Source organism: Colossoma macropomum, unplaced genomic scaffold (assembly GCF_904425465.1).
Source record: "Colossoma macropomum unplaced genomic scaffold, Colossoma_macropomum, whole genome shotgun sequence".
Lineage (NCBI taxonomy): Eukaryota > Metazoa > Chordata > Actinopteri > Characiformes > Serrasalmidae > Colossoma > Colossoma macropomum.
In genome coordinates, this window is record NW_023494801.1 from 3600182 (window position 1) to 3620409 (window position 20228).

The 20228-nt window shown below is 40.3% G+C and overlaps 1 protein-coding gene across 1 annotated transcript in view; it reads right to left on the reverse strand.

Annotated features, from left to right (window-relative positions):
- Nucleotides 1–3076: 3076 nt before the first annotated feature.
- The window catches only part of gsg1l (gsg1-like), a 42189-nt gene continuing 25037 nt past the window's right edge, over nucleotides 3077–20228 (reverse strand). Inside the window, exons 4-5 of the mRNA XM_036589801.1 lie at nucleotides 14315–14426; nucleotides 3077–3858 (exon numbers count right to left, since the gene is read on the reverse strand). Coding sequence (XP_036445694.1) covers nucleotides 3534–3858; nucleotides 14315–14426 — 437 coding nt within the window. The 3' untranslated portion in view covers nucleotides 3077–3533. The remainder of the gene's footprint in view (nucleotides 3859–14314; nucleotides 14427–20228) is intronic.

The following is a 20228-nucleotide window of genomic DNA, read 5'->3' on the forward strand; positions in this document are numbered from 1 at the left end:
ATTCTTCAGTGATATGAAGTTTCATTCGAATTTTCCCGTTCCACCTTAAATGGAGCAGCAGTTACATTCTGGTGCTTCAGGTGTCAGAATTGCTGGACTATGTAAGGTGGAACGGGAAATATAGTTAGCTAGCTACCGAGACATTAGCATACAACTAGTGATTTTTTATGCTTGTTATGAAGAAAAGAAGCGTAATACATTAAAATGACCTTAAACTAAGATAAAACAATGGTTATCATAATTTTTTAACAGAGAAAGTTTTCACATTTCTGGGTTTCTTTGGTCTCTTGTTCAGCCATCTCGCTGTTTTTTTTTTTCTCATTACACTCTGTTTGGAGTGAACCTCTGAAAAACCTCAGTTTGGAGGGTCATGTAGCTCTAACACTTCACCCTACCCCTCCATCTCAACATGAATCAGGACACCCTACCCCCAGGCCTGAACGTGCAAAACAGAGGCCTAAGGGCTAAGTGGTAGGGGCGAGGGGTGAAATGGGATTGAGCCTTAGAATTTGGTTTAGCACTTTCTGCTTTCAATCTCTACGAGTGTGTCAGATGGAGATTAGATTGAAAAAGGCTGGACTATTCTTTCAAGAAAGAGATCAATCTGCTTTAATTGAAGTGGCATTTCTTATCTGCTGGCTCTGCTGAACACAGGTTCCTAAACATGCCACCACTTGCCACAACATACAGCTTTACGACTTCCATATCCAATCTCCTCAGAAATATCTCTCAAAATAAGTTTAACTTGTACTCACTGGCTGTTTTGGCTGTAAATGACTGGCTTTTGCACAGTACTGTACACGTCTTGCAAAAATGCAACATTAATAAATACGTCCACCTGTATTCATCCATCTATTCTCATCCACAGACAGACCTCGAAACACAGTAGGCCTTTTTCGCACAGACCCATACATCTGGTTACTGTTGGTTGGGTATGGTCATTTCTAGGGTGAGGCTAGCTGGCTACAGCTGCTAAACTGTTTAACATCTCAGCAATGTCAGATTAGTATGAATAGCTAACGCTAGCAGACTTTTGGTTCAAGCCTCCCTGGCTGCAGCTCATAAAACTTTAGCTATTTTCATTTCTCTGCAATTTCTGATTAGTATGAATAGCTAAGGAACCTGTGTGTCCATCTGGTGAAGTGTTAGTACTTTAATTCTTAGCAATATCAGGCTAGTATCATAGCTATTGCTAGCAGGCTTCTGATTCAAGGCTGATTCTACGTCAGCTGGTTACAGGTGCTAAACCACTGGCAGTTTAATTCTCAGCAATGTTAGGTTAGTATGAACAGCTAATGTTATCAGACCCGTGCACACATCTGGCTCAGTGTTAGCAGTTGACTTTCTCAGCAATGTCAGCTCGTATGAATAAATAACGTCAGCAGACTTGACTTTTGGCTAACTGTCCTGCTGAAAAAGGACCATTAGATACCATTAGGATTAAAGCTAAATGTTTTATAACGGGAATTTGCTCAATGGTTTCCAAAAGAGACCACAAGTTTCCTGTAGAACAGTAGAACACCTTCACATGCACTTAGAATCAGCCACTGGTCACCCGTTAAACCATTAGGATCCTTTACATTGTGATATCAACCCATTAAAAAAGCCAAAACACATTACAAAATCATCACAAACCAACAAAAACACTTAATGGTTTCTATGTTATTTTAGCAGGGTGATTACAGGCGCTAAACCATTAGCGGTTTAGCAGTTACATTAGCAGTAGCAGCAGACCTATGATTCCAGACTAGCTGGCTAAAGATGCTAATCCATTAGCTATTTTAATTTCTCAGCTAACATTAGCAGACTCATGTTTGCAGGTTAGCTGGCTTCACATGCTAAACTGTTAGCAGTTAAATGCTCAGTAGTTAGGATGAACAGTTAACGTTAGCAGGACTATGTGTACATCTAGTTGTGTTAGCAGTTCAGTTTCCCAGGTTAGTATGAATAGCTAACATTAGCAGACCTGTGCTGGTTGAGTGTTAGGTATTACTTTTTGGGTGATTCTAGACAAGCTGGCTGTGGCTGATGAACAGTTAGCAGTTTGATTTCTCAGTCATGTGAGCTTAGTATGAATAACGTAAGTGCATGGAATCACAGTATTCCATGCACTTCAGTATTCCGTACACTTCAGTATTCCGTACACTTCAGTGTTCCGTACACTTCCTTGTCATTTATTAATGACACATATGAGACATTGTCATCAAAATGGCTGGCAGGACCATCTAAGCTGAGTTTGGACATCAAATCTGTGTAAATAGTGACCGCCGCCCCTCCAGTGCGACATGAAAATGGTGGGCGAGGAAAACATTCACGGCCAGTTATAATATATTTTAGCATGTTTTAACATCATACATAACACAATATTAATATTAGCACCATGAAACACAGTATGTTTAATATAATATCTTTATATCTTTAATCTAAGTTTACACCATCAGCTAAGTTACATTAGCAGACTCTTTGCAGCTGCCTCACTCAACTGACTCACGTTTACTAGGCTTTTCCGTGGTAGCCTCATTCACGTATATTGTTTATATTAATTCATTTTTTTAACAATGTATGAAAATGTTAATGGCCATTTTTATGCAATTAGATTTAATAAAACTTCATCATTAAAAATTTAATGCAGGAAAATACTGTATGGAAAACTCAAATAGCATGAATGTACTATTGTTTTGTACACTATATGTAAAAATGTGTAGCCTATTATTGGAGCACTGTAGCACATCATGAATTTGCTTCTGCCATCACTTCAGTGGAAATGATCATACCCAACTAATGACTGACCAGCTGTTTGTGGGGGTCTGGGAGAAAAAGGCCTATTGAACTGTCATTTTGTGTGGCAGTGTTATTGCACCTCTCTTCAAACCCAGCCTACCTCACAGCTACACTGGGAAAACCCCCTGACCACAAGTCTACATTCACAATTAACAATCTCTCCACAGCTTGCATATCACAGTTTCAGTATAATTGTCATTACACAGTTTTCAGTAGAATTCTCATTTCATCTTACATCCATTCCTTTTCACATATGTGGAAAATATTTAACCTTTCATATAACCTTGTGTCCGTTCCCTTTATATATATATATATTTACTTTTCACTTTCTATTCAAATATACACACTTTTCCCCCTTTGCTGTCATGTTGTGGTAGAATTCTCATCGTTCCATCTTGTGTCCATTCATTGTCGCATATGCGGAAAATATTTCACCTTTTATTTTATATTCATATATAAACTCAGTTTTTAAACTCCCTCTGCTGACATATTACTGTTTCTCATTCTCGTTCCTTTTCATACTTTCAACTATAAACTCGTGCTTTATCCTCTCTTCCAGAAGAACTCTTCCTATACCGCCCCATGTCCATACCTTTTCGCATACAAGGAAAATATCTGACCTTTGACGATATATTTCAAATATAAACTCACTTATTTTAGCCCCTCCCTAGATTTTCAGTCCATTGTGGTTCTGCACCACTTTTCTTGCAGGATTCCAGGTCCATAGCAAAGGCCTGTGCTGTGAAAACCCTTTAGCACTGCTCCTCCCCCAGAGACTCCGTGTTGTCCCCCAGGTCCACAGAGGCTGAGGGGGCCCTCATTTTTCCATGGCTGCTACCATACACGCTTCCATGTGCGCTCCCATGGCCTGGGTACACGTCCACTGCACTGGAGATGGACTGCACTGACCGGTCACGGAAGTAGTGGAAGGCCTCCTGGTCCAGAAAGGTTTGCTCCTCGCGGAGGCCCTGCTCGAAGAGCTTCCGCTTGTGCCGGAACTCAATCACCATCTTGGTGTAAGAGTTGAGGGTGGTGACGGAGGCCGCCATGCAGCAGGTGAAGGAGCCCCAAGCCATGCTGAGAGAAGAAAAACAACACAAAGAACTGTGATGTCCTGTTAGCATGCAGTTAATGTACATCGATCAGGCATAACATTATGACCACCTCCTTGTTTCTACACTCATTGTCCATTTTATCAGCTCCACTTACTGTATAGGTGCACTTTGTAGTTCTACAGTTACAGACTGTAGTCCATCTGTTTCTCTGATACTTTGTTAGCCCCCTTTTACCCTGTTCTTCAGTGGTCAGGACCCCCATGGACCCTCACAGAGCAGGTACTGGGTTTGGGTGGTGGATGCACTGCAGTAACAATGATGTGGTATGCTAACATGTCTTACAAGCTTGTGTTGTGTTTTTATAAGCGTCACATGTCTGTGTTTAATCTAGAATGCCAAATGTTCTTGCACACTGTTGTTAGCATAGCGCTTACACAATACTAGAAACCCATCATAATGCTAGTACAAGTTAGCATTATCATAGAGGTGGGTTTTTTCATCAAATTTAGACATTTATGGCCCGAATTGAAAGCCTATCTCTAATATTCAGGGTTCTTCACTGCAAGAAACGCAAATTTAACTTTAAAAGCCCACTGCTTGCCACCATGCTTTTAGCCTGCCACATACATAGTGCTTTTATAGTACAAAACATAAGAACAGGACCAGTACAGTTGTTAAACTTATGTAATTCACACCCACAGCTTTTTGCAAACCTCACATATGAATCCTCTCTTTATTTGCTCTGAGTCACTGGGCAGAAATGGCTTATTTCTGAAATTGACTTGAGTTTATGGATGACAAATTAACCCTATATTCCAGCCCAGAAGCCCTGAAAGTGCTGGAATGGAGTGTTTGAGCTGAGGAAATTAACCCGGCCGGTGGATGGATTTGAACAAGACTGAGCTTCAATTACCCTCTGATTTACAGGTTTCTAGCCGTTCCAAAGTGGAAGAAAATGTTTGGAAAAAAGTGCAGAAAAAAATCAGAAAGAAATTGGCCAGATGGCAAAGAACAAATGAAGCAATTTTATCCTGGACTAATGGATGCCAGTAGAGCATCTGTGGTAATTCAGCCAATGTAAATACCACTTTCATGCCTGTCAGAACCCAGCACATGTTTCAAGAACTCTTGTCCGAGCTCCAAAACAACACAGGTTATTTGGTGGGAGCTGTACAGTACAAATACTCCATCAGCTACAGGCTACATAGACTAATATAAGACTAATATATATTCATATTTTCCTCATTGCTAACCTTAACAGTGAGGTACACTGGATCCATCCATCACTGCCATCCATCAGTAATCGACATGGTGGACGTGGAATAAAGTAAGAACAAGTTACAAAATACAGGGCTCGCTAATTAACCCTCTGGACCGCATGAAAGCCTCAAAATCAAAAGTTTGGAGGTAAACTTTGCAGTGTTATGGTGCCCACTAGGCCTACAAATTCTGAAAAATGGTTCTGCTCCTAGATAATGGCAAATTTGGGGGTTTCTAGCTGAAAAGAGAAAACAAAGTTGTATAATATTCTGGAGTTCCATCAAAAAAAGTCAAACAAAATCAAAACTTCAATTGTAAGTTGCTGCCAGCCAACAGTGGAGCGCTAATGGGACCCCTGATTACCATAGATTACACACTTAAAAAAGATGTTTCGTCAAGGGTTCTTCAGTAAATTGGTTATGCACGCACCTGCCATTGGGGTTGCCAGGTTCACGGTTTTCCCTCCTACTTGGGCTAGTTTCGAAAATGCAGTCACACTAGAAAATTGTAAAGTTTCAGGTTTTGGTGGACAAATTTTAAGCGAGGGGGTTTTGGCTGAACCGGGCAACTCTGCCTCCCATACACTGTCAGAAAACTATGAGTTCTATATAGAACCACTTCATGTTTAAATGGTTCGTCGCATGGTGAAACAGTTCTTCAGATTGGTGGAGAGTCTGTTGTATGAGTTTCTACATAGAACATTTTTGTAAATGGTTCTATATAGCACCAAAAGTGTTTTTCTGTTGTTATGATGACTTTTTTAAGTGTGTATTTTGCACACTGAGCAAGGCAGGGCCCAATTTGAGGGGGATGTGAGAGGACGCCACCCCTACCTGGTCAAAAAAATTGCCCAAAACTGTTTCCCTTGTAAAACAACTATCCCCCCTTTTCAGTCTCCTTTGAATAAACATTATATCACTTATTATAAACATTTCAACTCCATCCATATGTGAGATTTATACACTATGAAAGTTCTTAATGTAAAAAACGAATGAGTTCAGATCAGAGCAGAGCGTGCGCAACTACAGAAGAGGTGGTCATACAGAACTGTGCACTGCTGGGGTTGCCAGGTTTGCAGTTTTCCTCCTATTTGGGCTAGTTTGAAAATGCAGGAGAAAACTGTACAGTTTCAGGTTTGGGTGGACGGCTTTTAAGCGGCCCTTCGGGCTGGGGATTTTTGCTGGACCTGGCAACTCTGCCTGCTATACACTGTCAGAAAAAAAGGTACTCTACAGGACAAAGGTACAAACAATGTAAATGTACCACCATATACACAACAACAACCTTAAGGCCTAAGTTTTCATCAGGAGAAAGTTGCATATTTGTACCTTTTCATAACCTAATGATATAAAACAGAACAATAAATCAAAAACGTGGAGACATGGAATCAACTTAAAAATATAATTGCAATGAAATGTGGTCCAATTATGTTCCCTGACTGAATGTACTGAAGACGTACCCTCAAGGCTATCAGCCCAGAAAAATACAGCAGGATCTGTGGACTATCTTTAAAAAGAAACAGCTGAGATAACTGTTAACCACCGAAAGGTGTTAGAAGTTAATAAAGCTGAAAATTGGATCTTATAATCTTCTGAGACTGTCTTAATATTTAGTTAAATAAACAGTAAAGATAATATAAAATGGTGGCTCTGCCAGCTGCATCTCCGGAATGAGAACTGCTAAGTAGCTCATCTGCTGCTGCACAGTTTGTGTTGGTCATCCTCTAGTCCTTCATCAGTGGTCACAGGACGCTGTTGGCTGGATATTTTTGGTTGGTGGACTATTTTTTTCAGTCCAGCAGCGACACTGAGGTGTTTAAAAACTCCAGCAGCACTGCTGTGTCTGATCCACTCGTAGATAGTCTTTGAAATTCTAAACAGAGTTAGAATTTCAAAGATTCTACCTTTCTTTGAAATTGTTATGATGATAATAGATTTTATAGCGAAAATATTTGTATTAAGTTAGAAAAGAGTGCAAAATAGAAGCAATTTGACTTTTGGACCCCACTGTATCTTCAGTTATATAGCAGCCTTCATGCTTAATTCAAGATTGAAGTTAGAATGGACTGGACAGGCATTTCGCCATAATACATTATGCAACATTTTGTCATCAAAATACTATTCTAATAGGACGCATTGCATAACTTCTGCAATAATACCAAGGCTTTTGTTTCTACACTGAAAAAATGGTGCTTTAAATTGCATTCAGATGTGCCAATCGGTTGCACATGACAATCCTTGCCAAAAACAGTAAACCAAAAGACAGCAGTTCCCAGATAGCGAGCATATATCAGTCCGCTGGCTTGATAAGGTCAGCCCCCCGCTGACTGTTTGCTGGACTGCTCACTGCTGATCCACCCTCGGACCACCCAGATGACTGTACAGCATACAAGCTCTAACTAGTTTTTAATCTCCTCAAACAGATTTTAAATGCATAGAAACTTTTATTTTGGAAAATAAACTAAGAAAAATATTACAAACAATTGAGAGGAAACAAATAATGACTAGGCCTGATATAAAATGATAGAAAATGTTATGCTGGATTAAAATGATTTACTAAACTAATTTACAAAGTATAAATAAAGAAAGAAAAGAAGGAAAAATCAGTAAATTGAACTGTGAGTGGAAAATGAGTGATGATAAGGGGAATTTTGTCTAACACTCTGCTTAACCGCTGGTCGGCCGCCCGGAAAACACTGAGCAAAATGCCAGTGGACCACCAGCTTTGCCATCAGTGGCCCACGGTCCTCTAGCTATCAGGGTTGTTTATTCGTGTGCAACATCTGAATGCTGTAAATTCAAAGCACAGTGTTTTCCAGTGTGGGATTTGAACCAATAAACCTCCACAAACCTCAAAGCTTTAAAGAACATAGTCCCAGTTGGATCCAGTATGAACTATGGAGCGTAGTTTTTCCTCAGTGTGCTCCGAGTCAATGTATCTTCATTTTCTTCCCTTCTGTGCAGCACTGACTGCAAAATGAACTGTTATATCTGCTTGTTATTTTGGCTTCCTGTGCTGAGCAACTGCTACGTTAGCCTCACTAGCTGTCCGCTCTACGCTTAGCATGAGCTAATTCAAGTGCAAATGGGGTGGCAGTTTTCTCAAAAGAGGACCTATTTACCCGACTCGGTCGCATTCATGTGATTCATGTGGGAAGGAAACAACAAACAAAACAATATGCAGTCTGTAGTTTATTAGCAATCAGCTGCATATATCATTTCTGGGCCTGTTCTAAAGGTGATCTGAACACAAATGTAGCAGAAATAAAATGTGAATTAATTGCACTTCAAAAAATTACTTTTTCATTACCATTAAATACCATTTGATTTGATGTTCATGTAGTGCATCCTGAGTAAAACTGAGTAACTCATGGAGTAACTCCAGCTAAGCTAGTAAGCTTTGCACTATCGTTAGAATAGTAAGTCAAGCTAAGCTAGTAAACTAAGCACTACATACAGAAACACAAGCTAAGCTGGTATACTTAGCACAATTGTTAGCATGTAGTAACTCAAGCACAGCTAGTAAGCTAAACACTATCATTGGAATGCAGTAACTCAAGCTAAGCTAGTAAACTAAGCACTATCATAAGCATACAGTAACAAGCTGAGCTAAGCTAAGCGCTACATACAGAAGCTAAGCTGGTAAGCACACATCATAAGCACACAGTAACAAGCTAAGCTAGTAATCTTAGCGCTACATACAGAAACACAAGCCAAGCTGATAAGCTTAGCACTATTGTTAGCATATAGTAACTTAAGCTAGTAAGCTAAGCACTATCATTGGAATGCAGTAACTCAAGCTAAGCTAGTAAGCTTAGCACAATATACAGTAACTCAAGCTAAGCTAATAAGCTTAGCACTACATACAGTAACTCAAACTAAGCTAGTAAGCTTAGCACTACATACAGTAACTCAAGCTAAGCTTGTAAGCTAAAGATTATCATTAGCATGCAGCGTGCAAGATAAGCTAGTAAGCTAAGCATTATAAGCATACAGTAAGTCAAGCTAAGCTAGTAAGTAAAGCGCTATTATTAGAATACAGTAGCTTAAAATAAGCTAGCAAGCTAAGCACTATTGATAGCATAGATTTTTGGCTACACATGGCTTTATAAATGTAACGTTACATAGTTAGGCTACACAGTAAGTTATGAAATTCATTACATTTCCATAAAGTTCGTATTTAGGTTTAATTCGGGTTTGTTTTAATGTTAAAAAATGATAAAAACATGGCAAAACAAACGACTGTCTTTGCACAAAACAATATGCACAACTTTTCATTAAATTCAAATCATAATAAAATGCAAACAGATGGTTGAAAGTTTAGAATCTGCACCTTCCCCTAGTCTCATTGAGCAACAAATGAGAATTAAAGGTAAAATTACTATGAATTAACATATGTATGAATACTATACATTAACAGGTTCCCCTAAAACAGAACAGGATTAGGAAACCCAGAATGGTTCTGTGGGATGGCGACAATGCGGTGCTTCAGATGCATCTTCATCCTACAAGCCTAAAAAGTGCCCGAGTGAATCAGGGCCATCAGGGAGAGCAGGTCGTGTTCAGTGGGCTCTCTGTGATGCGTTTCTCTTTTGTTTTGCTAGCTGGGTGGGCTGTCCGTGAGGAAGGCGTGCATTAATGTGAGTGGACTTTCATTTATAGGAGTCCATTAGAGCAAAATGTGCCTGTCTCAGAATCAGGACCAAACACCCACACAGCGGCCGCTGCTCCTCTCCACACAAACCTCCTTCAGCGCAATTCATTAGCCTGGATTTGGAATCAGCATGTTGCCCAAAATGGCTTCTTCTCTGCTCTTCTCCTTTGAGGTAATGTGGAAGGACGTGGGCAATAATGCAGAGTGGAAATGAGTTTTCAGGCGGAGAAAGCGAGTAAAATGGAAAAGCGCTGCTGGTTCTCTGTTTGATCATTATGGTACAGTATAATCAGGAATGTTAAACTAATCAGGCCTTCCATTATTGAAACACTGAACTCACTGAAATAGATGTAACAGATAAACACAGGGGCCTCTTTGTGGCGTGCGCTGGCCCCCCGGGCCCCGATGGTGGCTGCGAGAGCCTGCCGGAAGGACGAACCCCGGCAAACACTGAGCGGTAACGAAACCCAGCTCCAGGTGGGGGACAGAGCGCAAAGCCTGAGCTCCGCCGAGGGACGAGAGTGATGTAAGTGATGGCGGGAGGAGGAGGACGATGATGGTGCCGGCCACGAGAGGCACGAGGGCAAGGAAGAGAGAGAGAGAGAGGGAGGGAAAGAGGGAGGGAGAGGGAGAGGGAGAGGGAGAGGGAGGGAGAGACGGAGGGAGGGAGAGAGGGGGAGAGCGAGAGAGGGAGGGGGGGAGAGAGAGAGAGAGAGGGGAGAGAGAGAGGGAGAGAGAGAGAGAGAGAGAGGAGGGAGGGAGGGAGGGAGGAAGGGAGGGAGGGAGAGGGAGGGAAGGAGGGAGGGAGGGGAGAGAGAAAGAGAGGGAGGGGAAGAGAGAGGAGAGAGAGAGGGAGGGAGGGAGGGGAGGGGAGGAGAGAGAGAGGTAGGGGAGAGAGAGAGGGAGGGAGAGAGGGAGGGAGAGAGAGGGAGGGAGAGAGGGAGAGAGAGAGGGAGAGGGATAGGGAGAGGGAGAGGGATGGACGGATGGATGGATGGACGGATGGACGAGCAGGAGCAGCAACAGAAGAAGAGACTGAGTGAAGAGCTGAAAAGCTCTAGTGAAGAAAGTTTGCTTTGTCTTGTTTATTTGGTGACCGTGAATCCTGCTTCCAGTGTCCTACTTGTGCCTGGGGCAGCACAGGGCGCACTACATGCTTATACAAGGGTACAACCTTATATCAAAGCTGAGTGCAGAACTGACCACCTTTAATCACGTCTGCTTTTGAAAAATTTCGTACGTCGTGGAAACGAGCAGAGATTTGAGAGCAAATGATGAATTAGCATCAGTGTTTACCTACCACAACCATCTACCTATTACCTACATGAACCTTATTTCATGCAGATGTTTCAGTAAATCAGCAGCACTCAGAGGCTTGTGAGCCACTGCCTGTGCTTATAGCCAGAGCCTGAGTAAAGTAGTGAGTGCACTGCTCCCCCTACTGAACATTATAGCATTAAAGTTACAACAACTGAAAAGAACAAAATGTAAAATAAACTAAATTGACAACAGTGTAAGTTGATGCAGGCCACAAAGTCCAGCTCAGGCTCCAATCTCAAATAACCAGCTGTTATCAGCTGATCTCAATCAGGCTAAATTAACCTGCCCATTCTTGCCGCTTCCTCTGCGGGCCACTTTGCAACCCACCTCCACCCCAAGTCTTCCTTCATGCTGTGTCTGACTTAATCAATGTCATGTTTGTTGTCATTGATACCTGCTCTGTTCTGTACACTACTTCCTCAGAAATAAAGGCAGTAAACTGTCTCTGGGTCAGTGCCCCACTTGTTACTGTGGTGGGACCCTCAAGGGTACATCTCAGTACCTTTAGTCAGGGAACATAACTGTACCATAATCCACTGAAATGATATTTTCTAAGCTGTACTGACTCCACACACCCCGTCTCGCCTCCAGGCTTTTATTTTACTGTTCTGTTTTAAAACATTCGGTTATGAAAAGATACAAATGCGAACTTTTCACCTGGAAAAACTTATTTAAGGGGACATTTACATTGTTTGTACCTTGATGAACGAAAAATATACCTGCACATGTATCTTTATTTCTAACAGTGTAGGGGAGCTTTTCTGCTGCTCTCCCCTGCCTTAGGCTTTCCATGTATGCACAGGAGGTCCCAAAACAGAGCCAATATAACAGAGTAAATATAATACTGCAAATGGAAACAAATTTGAGGTGAAATGTCTTTTTACAGACTATAGAATGATGCTTTGTGTGATTATTTTCTAAAATAACACATTTAAATGCTGTGTTATTGCAGGGTATGAGATGCTTCTCCACTAGCTGTGTTTTGTATTGTTTATTTTGTGGACGGAGTCAGTAGAATAAAACTAAAGCACAGTGAAATATGTGAAATATACACCGATCAGGCATAACACTGTGTCCACTCACTGTCCACTCTATTAGACACTCCCACCTTGTCAGTCCACCTTGTAGATGTAAAGTCAGAGACGATAGCTCATCTGCTGCTGCACAGTTTGTGTTGGTCATTCTTTAGTCCTTCATGAGTGGTCACAGGACGCTGCCCACAGGACGGCTGGATATTGGCTGGATATTTTTGGTTGGTGGACTATTCTCAGTCCAGCAGCGACACTGAGGTGTTTAAAAACTCCAGCAGCACTGCTGTGTCTGATCCACTCACACCAGCGCCACACACAATAACACAACTCCACCACGTCAGTGTTACTGCAGTGCTGAGAATGATCCATCACCCAAATAGCACCTGCTCTGTGAGGGTCCATGGGGGTCCTGACCACTGAAGAACAGGGTAAAAGGGGGCTAACAAAGGATGCAGAGAAACAGATGGACTACAGTCTGTAACTGTAGAACTACAAAGTGCACCTATATAGTAAGTGGAGCTGATAAAATGGACACTGAGCGCAGAAACAAGGATAATGTTATGGCTGATCGGTGTATGTCTTTAAATATAACATGGAATAATAGCAACATTTGCTTATATTAAAGTGCATGTAAAATAAGTACATCCACTTTTGTAGTGGAGTGCCATGTGCACACATTATTAGTATTATTATTTTTTTCTATTTTTATTCTGATTATTGGTATTACAGAGTATTTTGATAAGTTTTTGTTAACATTTTTTTCAGGTTGTTAAAGTATTACACTCCTCCCAGATGTGAGTTTGATCATACAGATATACCAAAGATGAAACTGATGAATAACAAAACGCGTGTGTTCATTTTAAAGTCAGATTTCACTGTATGCAGCTTTGAGGAATAAAGCTCACTGGCCCAATACTGCATTCTTAAAGAAAACTGTCTTGCTGGCTCTGACAGCCATCAGTTAATTACCAAGGCATGTTAAAGAACCAGTAGAACTGGGGACTCTAGGAAAATGAGCCCTTTACTGTGAGCACTGATGTCACGTCATTTCATTCTTTGAACATTGTTCCATTAATGTATGCAAAAACAGAATACAGTCATTAGAATCTGAGAACCACCTCATTAGAGTATCGTCTCAAGAACCATGTATTACTATTTAATGTTGATTCTTCGGCAAAGATCAAATCAAATCAAGACATCATTCAGAGTTCATGATTAAAACATTACCCTTATTTCTAATACTATAAGTATTGTTTAAGAATGTTATGGTGTGCTAACAACTACCTGAAACCAACTATCCGATTCTGGAAAATAAAGGACTCCCTGATTTCTCCGTTGCACTTGACTTCGAGGGGAACCCTGCCTCCTTACTGGAGGGCAATCATTCTCTAAAGGTTTGATTTCTACACTCAGCCCCTCCAGCCATCGATTTGGTTTAAGTTAGGGAGCTTACAATACTGTAAACTATGGCATATTCCCTAAAATACTGTATATGAATGAATATAAATCGTATAAAACTCATATATGTTGCATATAAAATGATTAAACTATAATATACTGCATATAAACTGACATACATGACATATAAATTATAAATTTTAGGCAGTACCATATCCCTATATATAATATATATATAATATATTGTACATAAACCGACAAACACCACATATAAACTGATTTATCTGATATATACAGTAAATAACTGTATACTTCAGGCAGTGCCGTGTTCTGCGATGCATTATGATTCTTTGTACAACCTTCACACACACATATATATATGTGTGTGTGTGTGTGTGTGTTTGTAGAAGCTTCATATATATATATATATATATATATATATATATATATATATATATATGTACTCACTTTCAGACTTTGTGTGATCATTATGTCTATGCCGATCTTAAATGATTTCAGTACATTGTCATTTCTTGAAAGCAAAATAAATGTTACATAATATTAATAATGTTAGCTTAGCTTACCCTGATACCAAGGTAGTCCACTACCTAGCACACAGATCGCTAAGGCAACAAAACATATTTACAATTGTTTCAAAGGGTTAGTCTGTTCTGTTTTATTTAATATGCTCCACACCTTCTGCAGAGTAGCACTCATAATGTATGGCACATGTGCAGTTGTGTGGGGTAAGTGGGGTAAGGTGTGTGAGTCAACAAGAAAATGAAACTACAGGTAAGAAAGTGCAAATGTACTGACCAGAAGGACCAGCCGTAGTCCCACGTATGTGGTCTCCAGTCTTCTGGACCCAGACTGACTGTGATTTGAAACACCTGTGTGTACATCATATGAGCCACCATGCCCAGAAGACCTGGTGAGGAATACACAAACACACACACATGCAACGGATTTACATCATTCAGTTCAGTGATGATGTAAATGTATCACTGCATCATATATGGTGATGTACATTTTCAACATATACTACTTTATAAAAGGGCTCATATTGCTAACGTCACTTTTTTGGAAGATATGTTGGCTGATGAACACAAAATGTGTGCTGTGGTTTTACTTTCAGTTCCAAACATGAAACTAACATCCACAGGTCCAGCTTAGTTAGACTATAGACATCCACAGCTCCAGTTCAGTGACACTAGTTAACATCCACAGCTCCAGTTCAGTCAGTCTAGCTAACATCCACAGCTCCAGTTCAGTCAGTCTAGCTAACATCCACAGCCCCAGTTCAGTCAGTCTAGCTAACATCCACAGCTCCAGTTCAGTCAGTCTAGCTAACATCCACAGCTCCAGTTCAGTCAGTCTAGCTAACATCCACAGCCCCAGTTCAGTCAGTCTAGCTAACATCCACAGCTCCAGTTCAGTGAGACTAGATAACATCCACAGCTCCAGTTCAGTCAGTCTAGCTAACATCCACAGCCCCAGTTCAGTCAGTCTAGCTAACATCCACAGCTCCAGTTCAGTGAGACTAGATAACATCCACAGCTCCAGTTCAGTCAGTCTAGCTAACATCCACAGCTCCAGTTCAGTGAGACTAGATAACATCCACAGCTCCAGTTCAGTGAGACTAGCTAACATCCACAGCTTCAAATCAAGCTTGCGTCTGCATCTCTGCAGCAGCGTGTTGTGTAATTGGTTCTGAATTATCATTATCAGGTGTTCAGTGTTTGTTCCTGTGTTTATGCAATAGTCGATGTAAAGTAGTTAGTAACACTGCTGCCCTCCATGTGAAAGACTGGGGTTCAATTCTGCGCTTAGGCAAGCAAACCATGCTATACCAACAAGACCACATTTGCTTACTGTAACGTGATTGAATCGTAGGTTGTTACTAGTTAAGGCATGACTTATGGATTGAAGATACAATTTTGTAAAATAGGTGCAACTAACTAGTCAGGACCCCCATGGACCCTCACAGAGCAGGTACTATTTGGGTGGTGGATCATTCTCAGCACTGCAGTAACACTGACGTGGTGGTGGTGTGTTAGTGTGTGTTGTGCTGGTCTGAGTGGATCAGACACAGCAGTGCTGCTGGAGTTTTTAAACACCTCAGTGTCACTGCTGGACTGAGAATAGTCCACCAAACAAAAATATCCAGCCAACAGCGTCCTGTGGGCAGCATCCTGTGACCACTGATGAAGGACTAGAGGATGACCGACACAAACTGTGCAGCAGCAGATGAGCTATCGTCTCTGACTTTACATCTACAAGGTGGACTGACAAAGTAGGAGTGTCTAATAGAGTGGACAGTGAGTGGACACAGTGTTTAAAAACTCCAGCAGCACTGCTGTGTCTGACCAGCACAACACACACTAACACACCACCACCACGTCAGTGTTACCACAGTGCTGAGAATGATCCACCACCCAAATAGTACCTGCTCTAGGGTCCATGGGGGTCCTGACCACTGAAGAACAGGGTAAAAGGGGGCTAACAAAGTATCAGAGAAACAGATGGACTACAGTCTGTAACTGTAGAACTACAAAGTGCACCTATACAGTAAGTGGAGCTGATAAAATGGACAATGAGCGTAGAAACAAGGAGGTGGTCATAATGTTATGATCGGTGTATATTGATCTAACTAGCTTGTATGTTTAGTTACATAGTGGGGAAACATATTTAGTTCTCGCCAAAAAAAATACTTTGCTTGAATTTACATTACACAAATGTAAAGTGTATTAAAATGATCACAATTTTGTATTTTGCATTTTGCATATTGCATTTGGCAATAACTGTAATCATATATTTAAATCATGTGGCAAACTGAATCAAGTAAATTCAGTGCGGCACTGTTTGTTTTCAGTGTGCAGTAACTAAAGGCACTGCACTCATGCTAAAAGCATCTCCTCCAGCCGTTGATTGATGCTGGCGAGCTGCAGTGGCGTGAACCTTTTTAACCCGTGTCAGCTGACTGCGCTGAAGCTCATCTCTGGGTGGGAGTCTCGTCCCAGGGCCTCAATGCCTGAACGGATGCTGCGGACGGAATTACTGAGTATTAAAGGCCCAAATGAACAGAGCTGGGGGCCAGTGGGCAAATCAAATAATCTGAATTCAAAAAGCAGCAGCTGTTCCTGGCAATCTGACAGCAAGGGTTTACCTAACGCAGCGCCGCTGAGCTGCTCCCTGCAGACAGATGGGTCTATCACTGCACACCACGGCAGGGGCTTTCAGACAAGTACAGTGAGACCCTGCACTGCTGCCAGTATAAAGATGGGAAAAGTAACACATACTATGTACTCAATTACAATTACATAAGACTGGATTTGTACTTTGCTGAGTATTTTCAGGTTTTTGAAATACTGTTTTTAAAACATTAAAAATGTGTCCATACTACATCAATTATTTAAAAAAAAAAGTGAGGAAAATTCTACTTTCCAAAAAATTCCTTTAAAAAATGGTCCTTGTTAATAATCAAAAACACAACCACAACACATGTAATTATACATCTGTACATATATTTTCGTATTAAGAAGTTTGAACACCCCTGGTCAATTACATGTTTTAAGTTAATACATCGTCTACAGGGAACAACAAACTTAAATATGGTATTTTCTTCGAATTTAAGTGCACAATCTCTGTTTATTTCCTGAGTATACATATTGGAAAAAAATAAAATATAAAATGTGGCGAAGAAATTGCACAGGCATTATGTTTTACTTTGTTTCAGTATGATTAATTCAGCAAATAAACAGTACATGTGCATTAAAACATACAGAAGTGTGTTCTCTGTAGAGGATGTGTTAACTTTTTTACACTTAGTAAATCAACAAAGCACGTCATTTGACCAGGAGTGCCCAAACTTTGGCATATAGCTGTATTTGCAAAGAAAAGAAGCTACTTTTAACTTTATTTATATTCTATTTCAATTCTAAAATGGGAATTTCACGTTTTTTTTTTTCAACATTTCCGCATAAGTCATTAGTTGAGATCTAAAGTTGGGATGCAAATTCCACCTAATTTTGATATTTGAGTATCCCCAAGAGTTGATGAATGTATAATCAGCTGACCGCAGTAAGGAAAGAGGCTGACAGTGCTGGTGTTAGAACGCTAAAGCCTGAAAACATGTTTTATTATTCAAAAATAGCTGAGAGATTTTTGTAGATTGAGTAACAGAGGCTGCCCCTTCAGATGAGCTAATGAGCTAATACTAGAGCTAACTGATACAACATTAGTTACATAGTTAGATGCTAATAAGGACATGTTGTGCTTTCTCCTCAGTGGACAACATGCCTACATGTCAGTTTGTCAGAGAAATGCATTTTCCAACTGCTTCTGGACCTAGCTAACATCACAGCTACACACTTAAAAATGATGGTTCTTCACTGGTTTAGCAAATAAAACCATTCTATATAGAACGATGAACACTCAAAGAAACTTTGCATGATTAAATGGTTCTTTGCATCATGAGAGAGTTCTTCAGATTGATGGAGAATGTGCTGTAGATGGCTCTATATTGGAACTTTTTTGAAAAGGGTTCTATGTAGCACCAAAAGGGTTCTTCTATTACTTCAAGCTTGACATTGTGACAGTAGAAAAACCCTTTTTGGTGATATATAGAAATATTTTCAAACTGTTCTGTATAGAATCCTTTCACGATGCTTAGAACACTTTAATCATGCAAAGGGTTCTTTGAGAGTTCCAGGTTCTATATAGAACCATTTTCTTCATTAAGAACCCTTGAAGAACCATCTTTTTAGGAGTGTAGAGTAGCTAGCCCAGTTAGCGAAACAGCTGAGCTGATGTTGAGGCACTTGTTTTTTATGGTAGGAAAGTTTAATATCATATATAATCACAAATATGCCCAAAACTCATATTTTACAGTCCTGGTAAAACATAAAATCACTGAACTGTTAGCCTGTATATTTAACCAGTTTTCCCATTAAGAGTATGTAAACAGTGATTTCATTCAAATACTGGCACCTCAAACAGTTAACCGAGTACTTGAGTACCAGTCCACATCCATACGCTAAAGAAAGTCATTCAGAGTGGTTTGATGTGAAATGATTAATTGTAAAGAAACATACAGATTCAGATTTCTTTACAGTGGTGGTGATAGGAACCAGGGGTCACCATGACTACAACACAAATATAGACATTTTATTTACTATTCAGAACCACCAGTGAACCTACACGAGTCTTCTGAGTTTTTATTTGCAGTGCTGATGATGGTAAAATAGTGGAAAATCTGAAACTTTCTTTAGGCCAAAATCCTATTGCAGATCTGTCATAAAACAATGTTTCAGACATCTTCATAACCATTTCATGTAATAACTTTCAGTGAGGGAGCTTATAGAAGTGGACGTCTGGTTCCTATCACCACCACTGTGAGCTATTCTGACTCATTTCACACCAAACCACTTGGACTTTGTTTACATTGTAATGACTGAATTATGAAGAAATAAAAAAAAACAGTGGTATTCTCTTTTAAAATTTTGTTTAGTTTAATTTCATATTATTTAGCGACTGCATGCTTTGTGATCGGTCAGACCTCAGAGCTGGATGCTGGATGCACTAAGAAGCTGCAGGCCTATAAATTACTCTGTACTTTATTAGCTTTTTTTAGAATGTTTTACTTTTACTGTTGTCATTATTTCACCAGAATAACACTTTCACTGGAGTTTACTGGAGGCTACTTTGCCCATATCTACTAGTTTATTAGGTACAACGACAGTCGTTTTATCAGGTGTGCAATTAACCCCCCTCTACTTGGTCCATCAGTGGAAAGGGACCACTACAGGACTGCTGACTTATGATATTATTTGAGCAGTAGACAATTCTCAGCACATTGACCTTGACATGGCAGTATCAGAAACTAATGAAGGGTTGGAGAATGAGGATGCAACACAAACTGTACATCAGTAGATGGCCTAACTGTACACCAGCAAGGTGCAGCTACAATTACCTTTCCTCATTTCTCAACATTTGTTATTTTTAACAAAATGCCTTCAAAGCCTGTAGGTGTTCTGTGCTTTGGGAATGTCTGAACAGCTTGATTTTTTGTGTGATAATTAGGCCCAAACAGCAGAAAGCTCAGCTGTTTTCTCCTCTTTTGTTTTGGAGATCAATGGCGAGCATGCCTTAAGGGCATCTTGGGGTTAGATACGTTAGCCGAGGGCAGGAGATCGGCATTCAAAAGCCTTCGCTCTTGGAAGTTTCTGCCCTTCAGTTCAGCTGCCGTATTCTGTGGTGCCTTCCCACACTCTATCCCAGAACTGCCTGACAAGCACTGAGCTATCTGCACTGAATAAGATAATTACTATACATCATCTCCACATGAATAACACGGTTTTGTAGTTCAGTTTACATCTGTATTAATTGTATTGATGTTATGTATTTTTTTGGTTTGGAAATGATGAACTGAATCACTCAGTTCAGCAAAGTACAGAATGCAACACATATAAACACAGACTGAAGTTGGTAAGGCACCAAAAGAAACAGGTTTCAGTCTCAAACTACCAACTAGTAACAGAAATAGCACAAGGCCTGAACTCCACTTTACCCCATCATTAGAGGTGGAATGCAGAAAAAAGGAAGGTGGATCTGGGGAGCTGGGCGTGTGCTTGAACTATAAAGGCCAATTTACTCCTGGAATGTTTTTTTGTCATCCATTTGACTGATGGGCTACCATTTTAACCATTTCAGAAAAAATGAAAACCTAAAT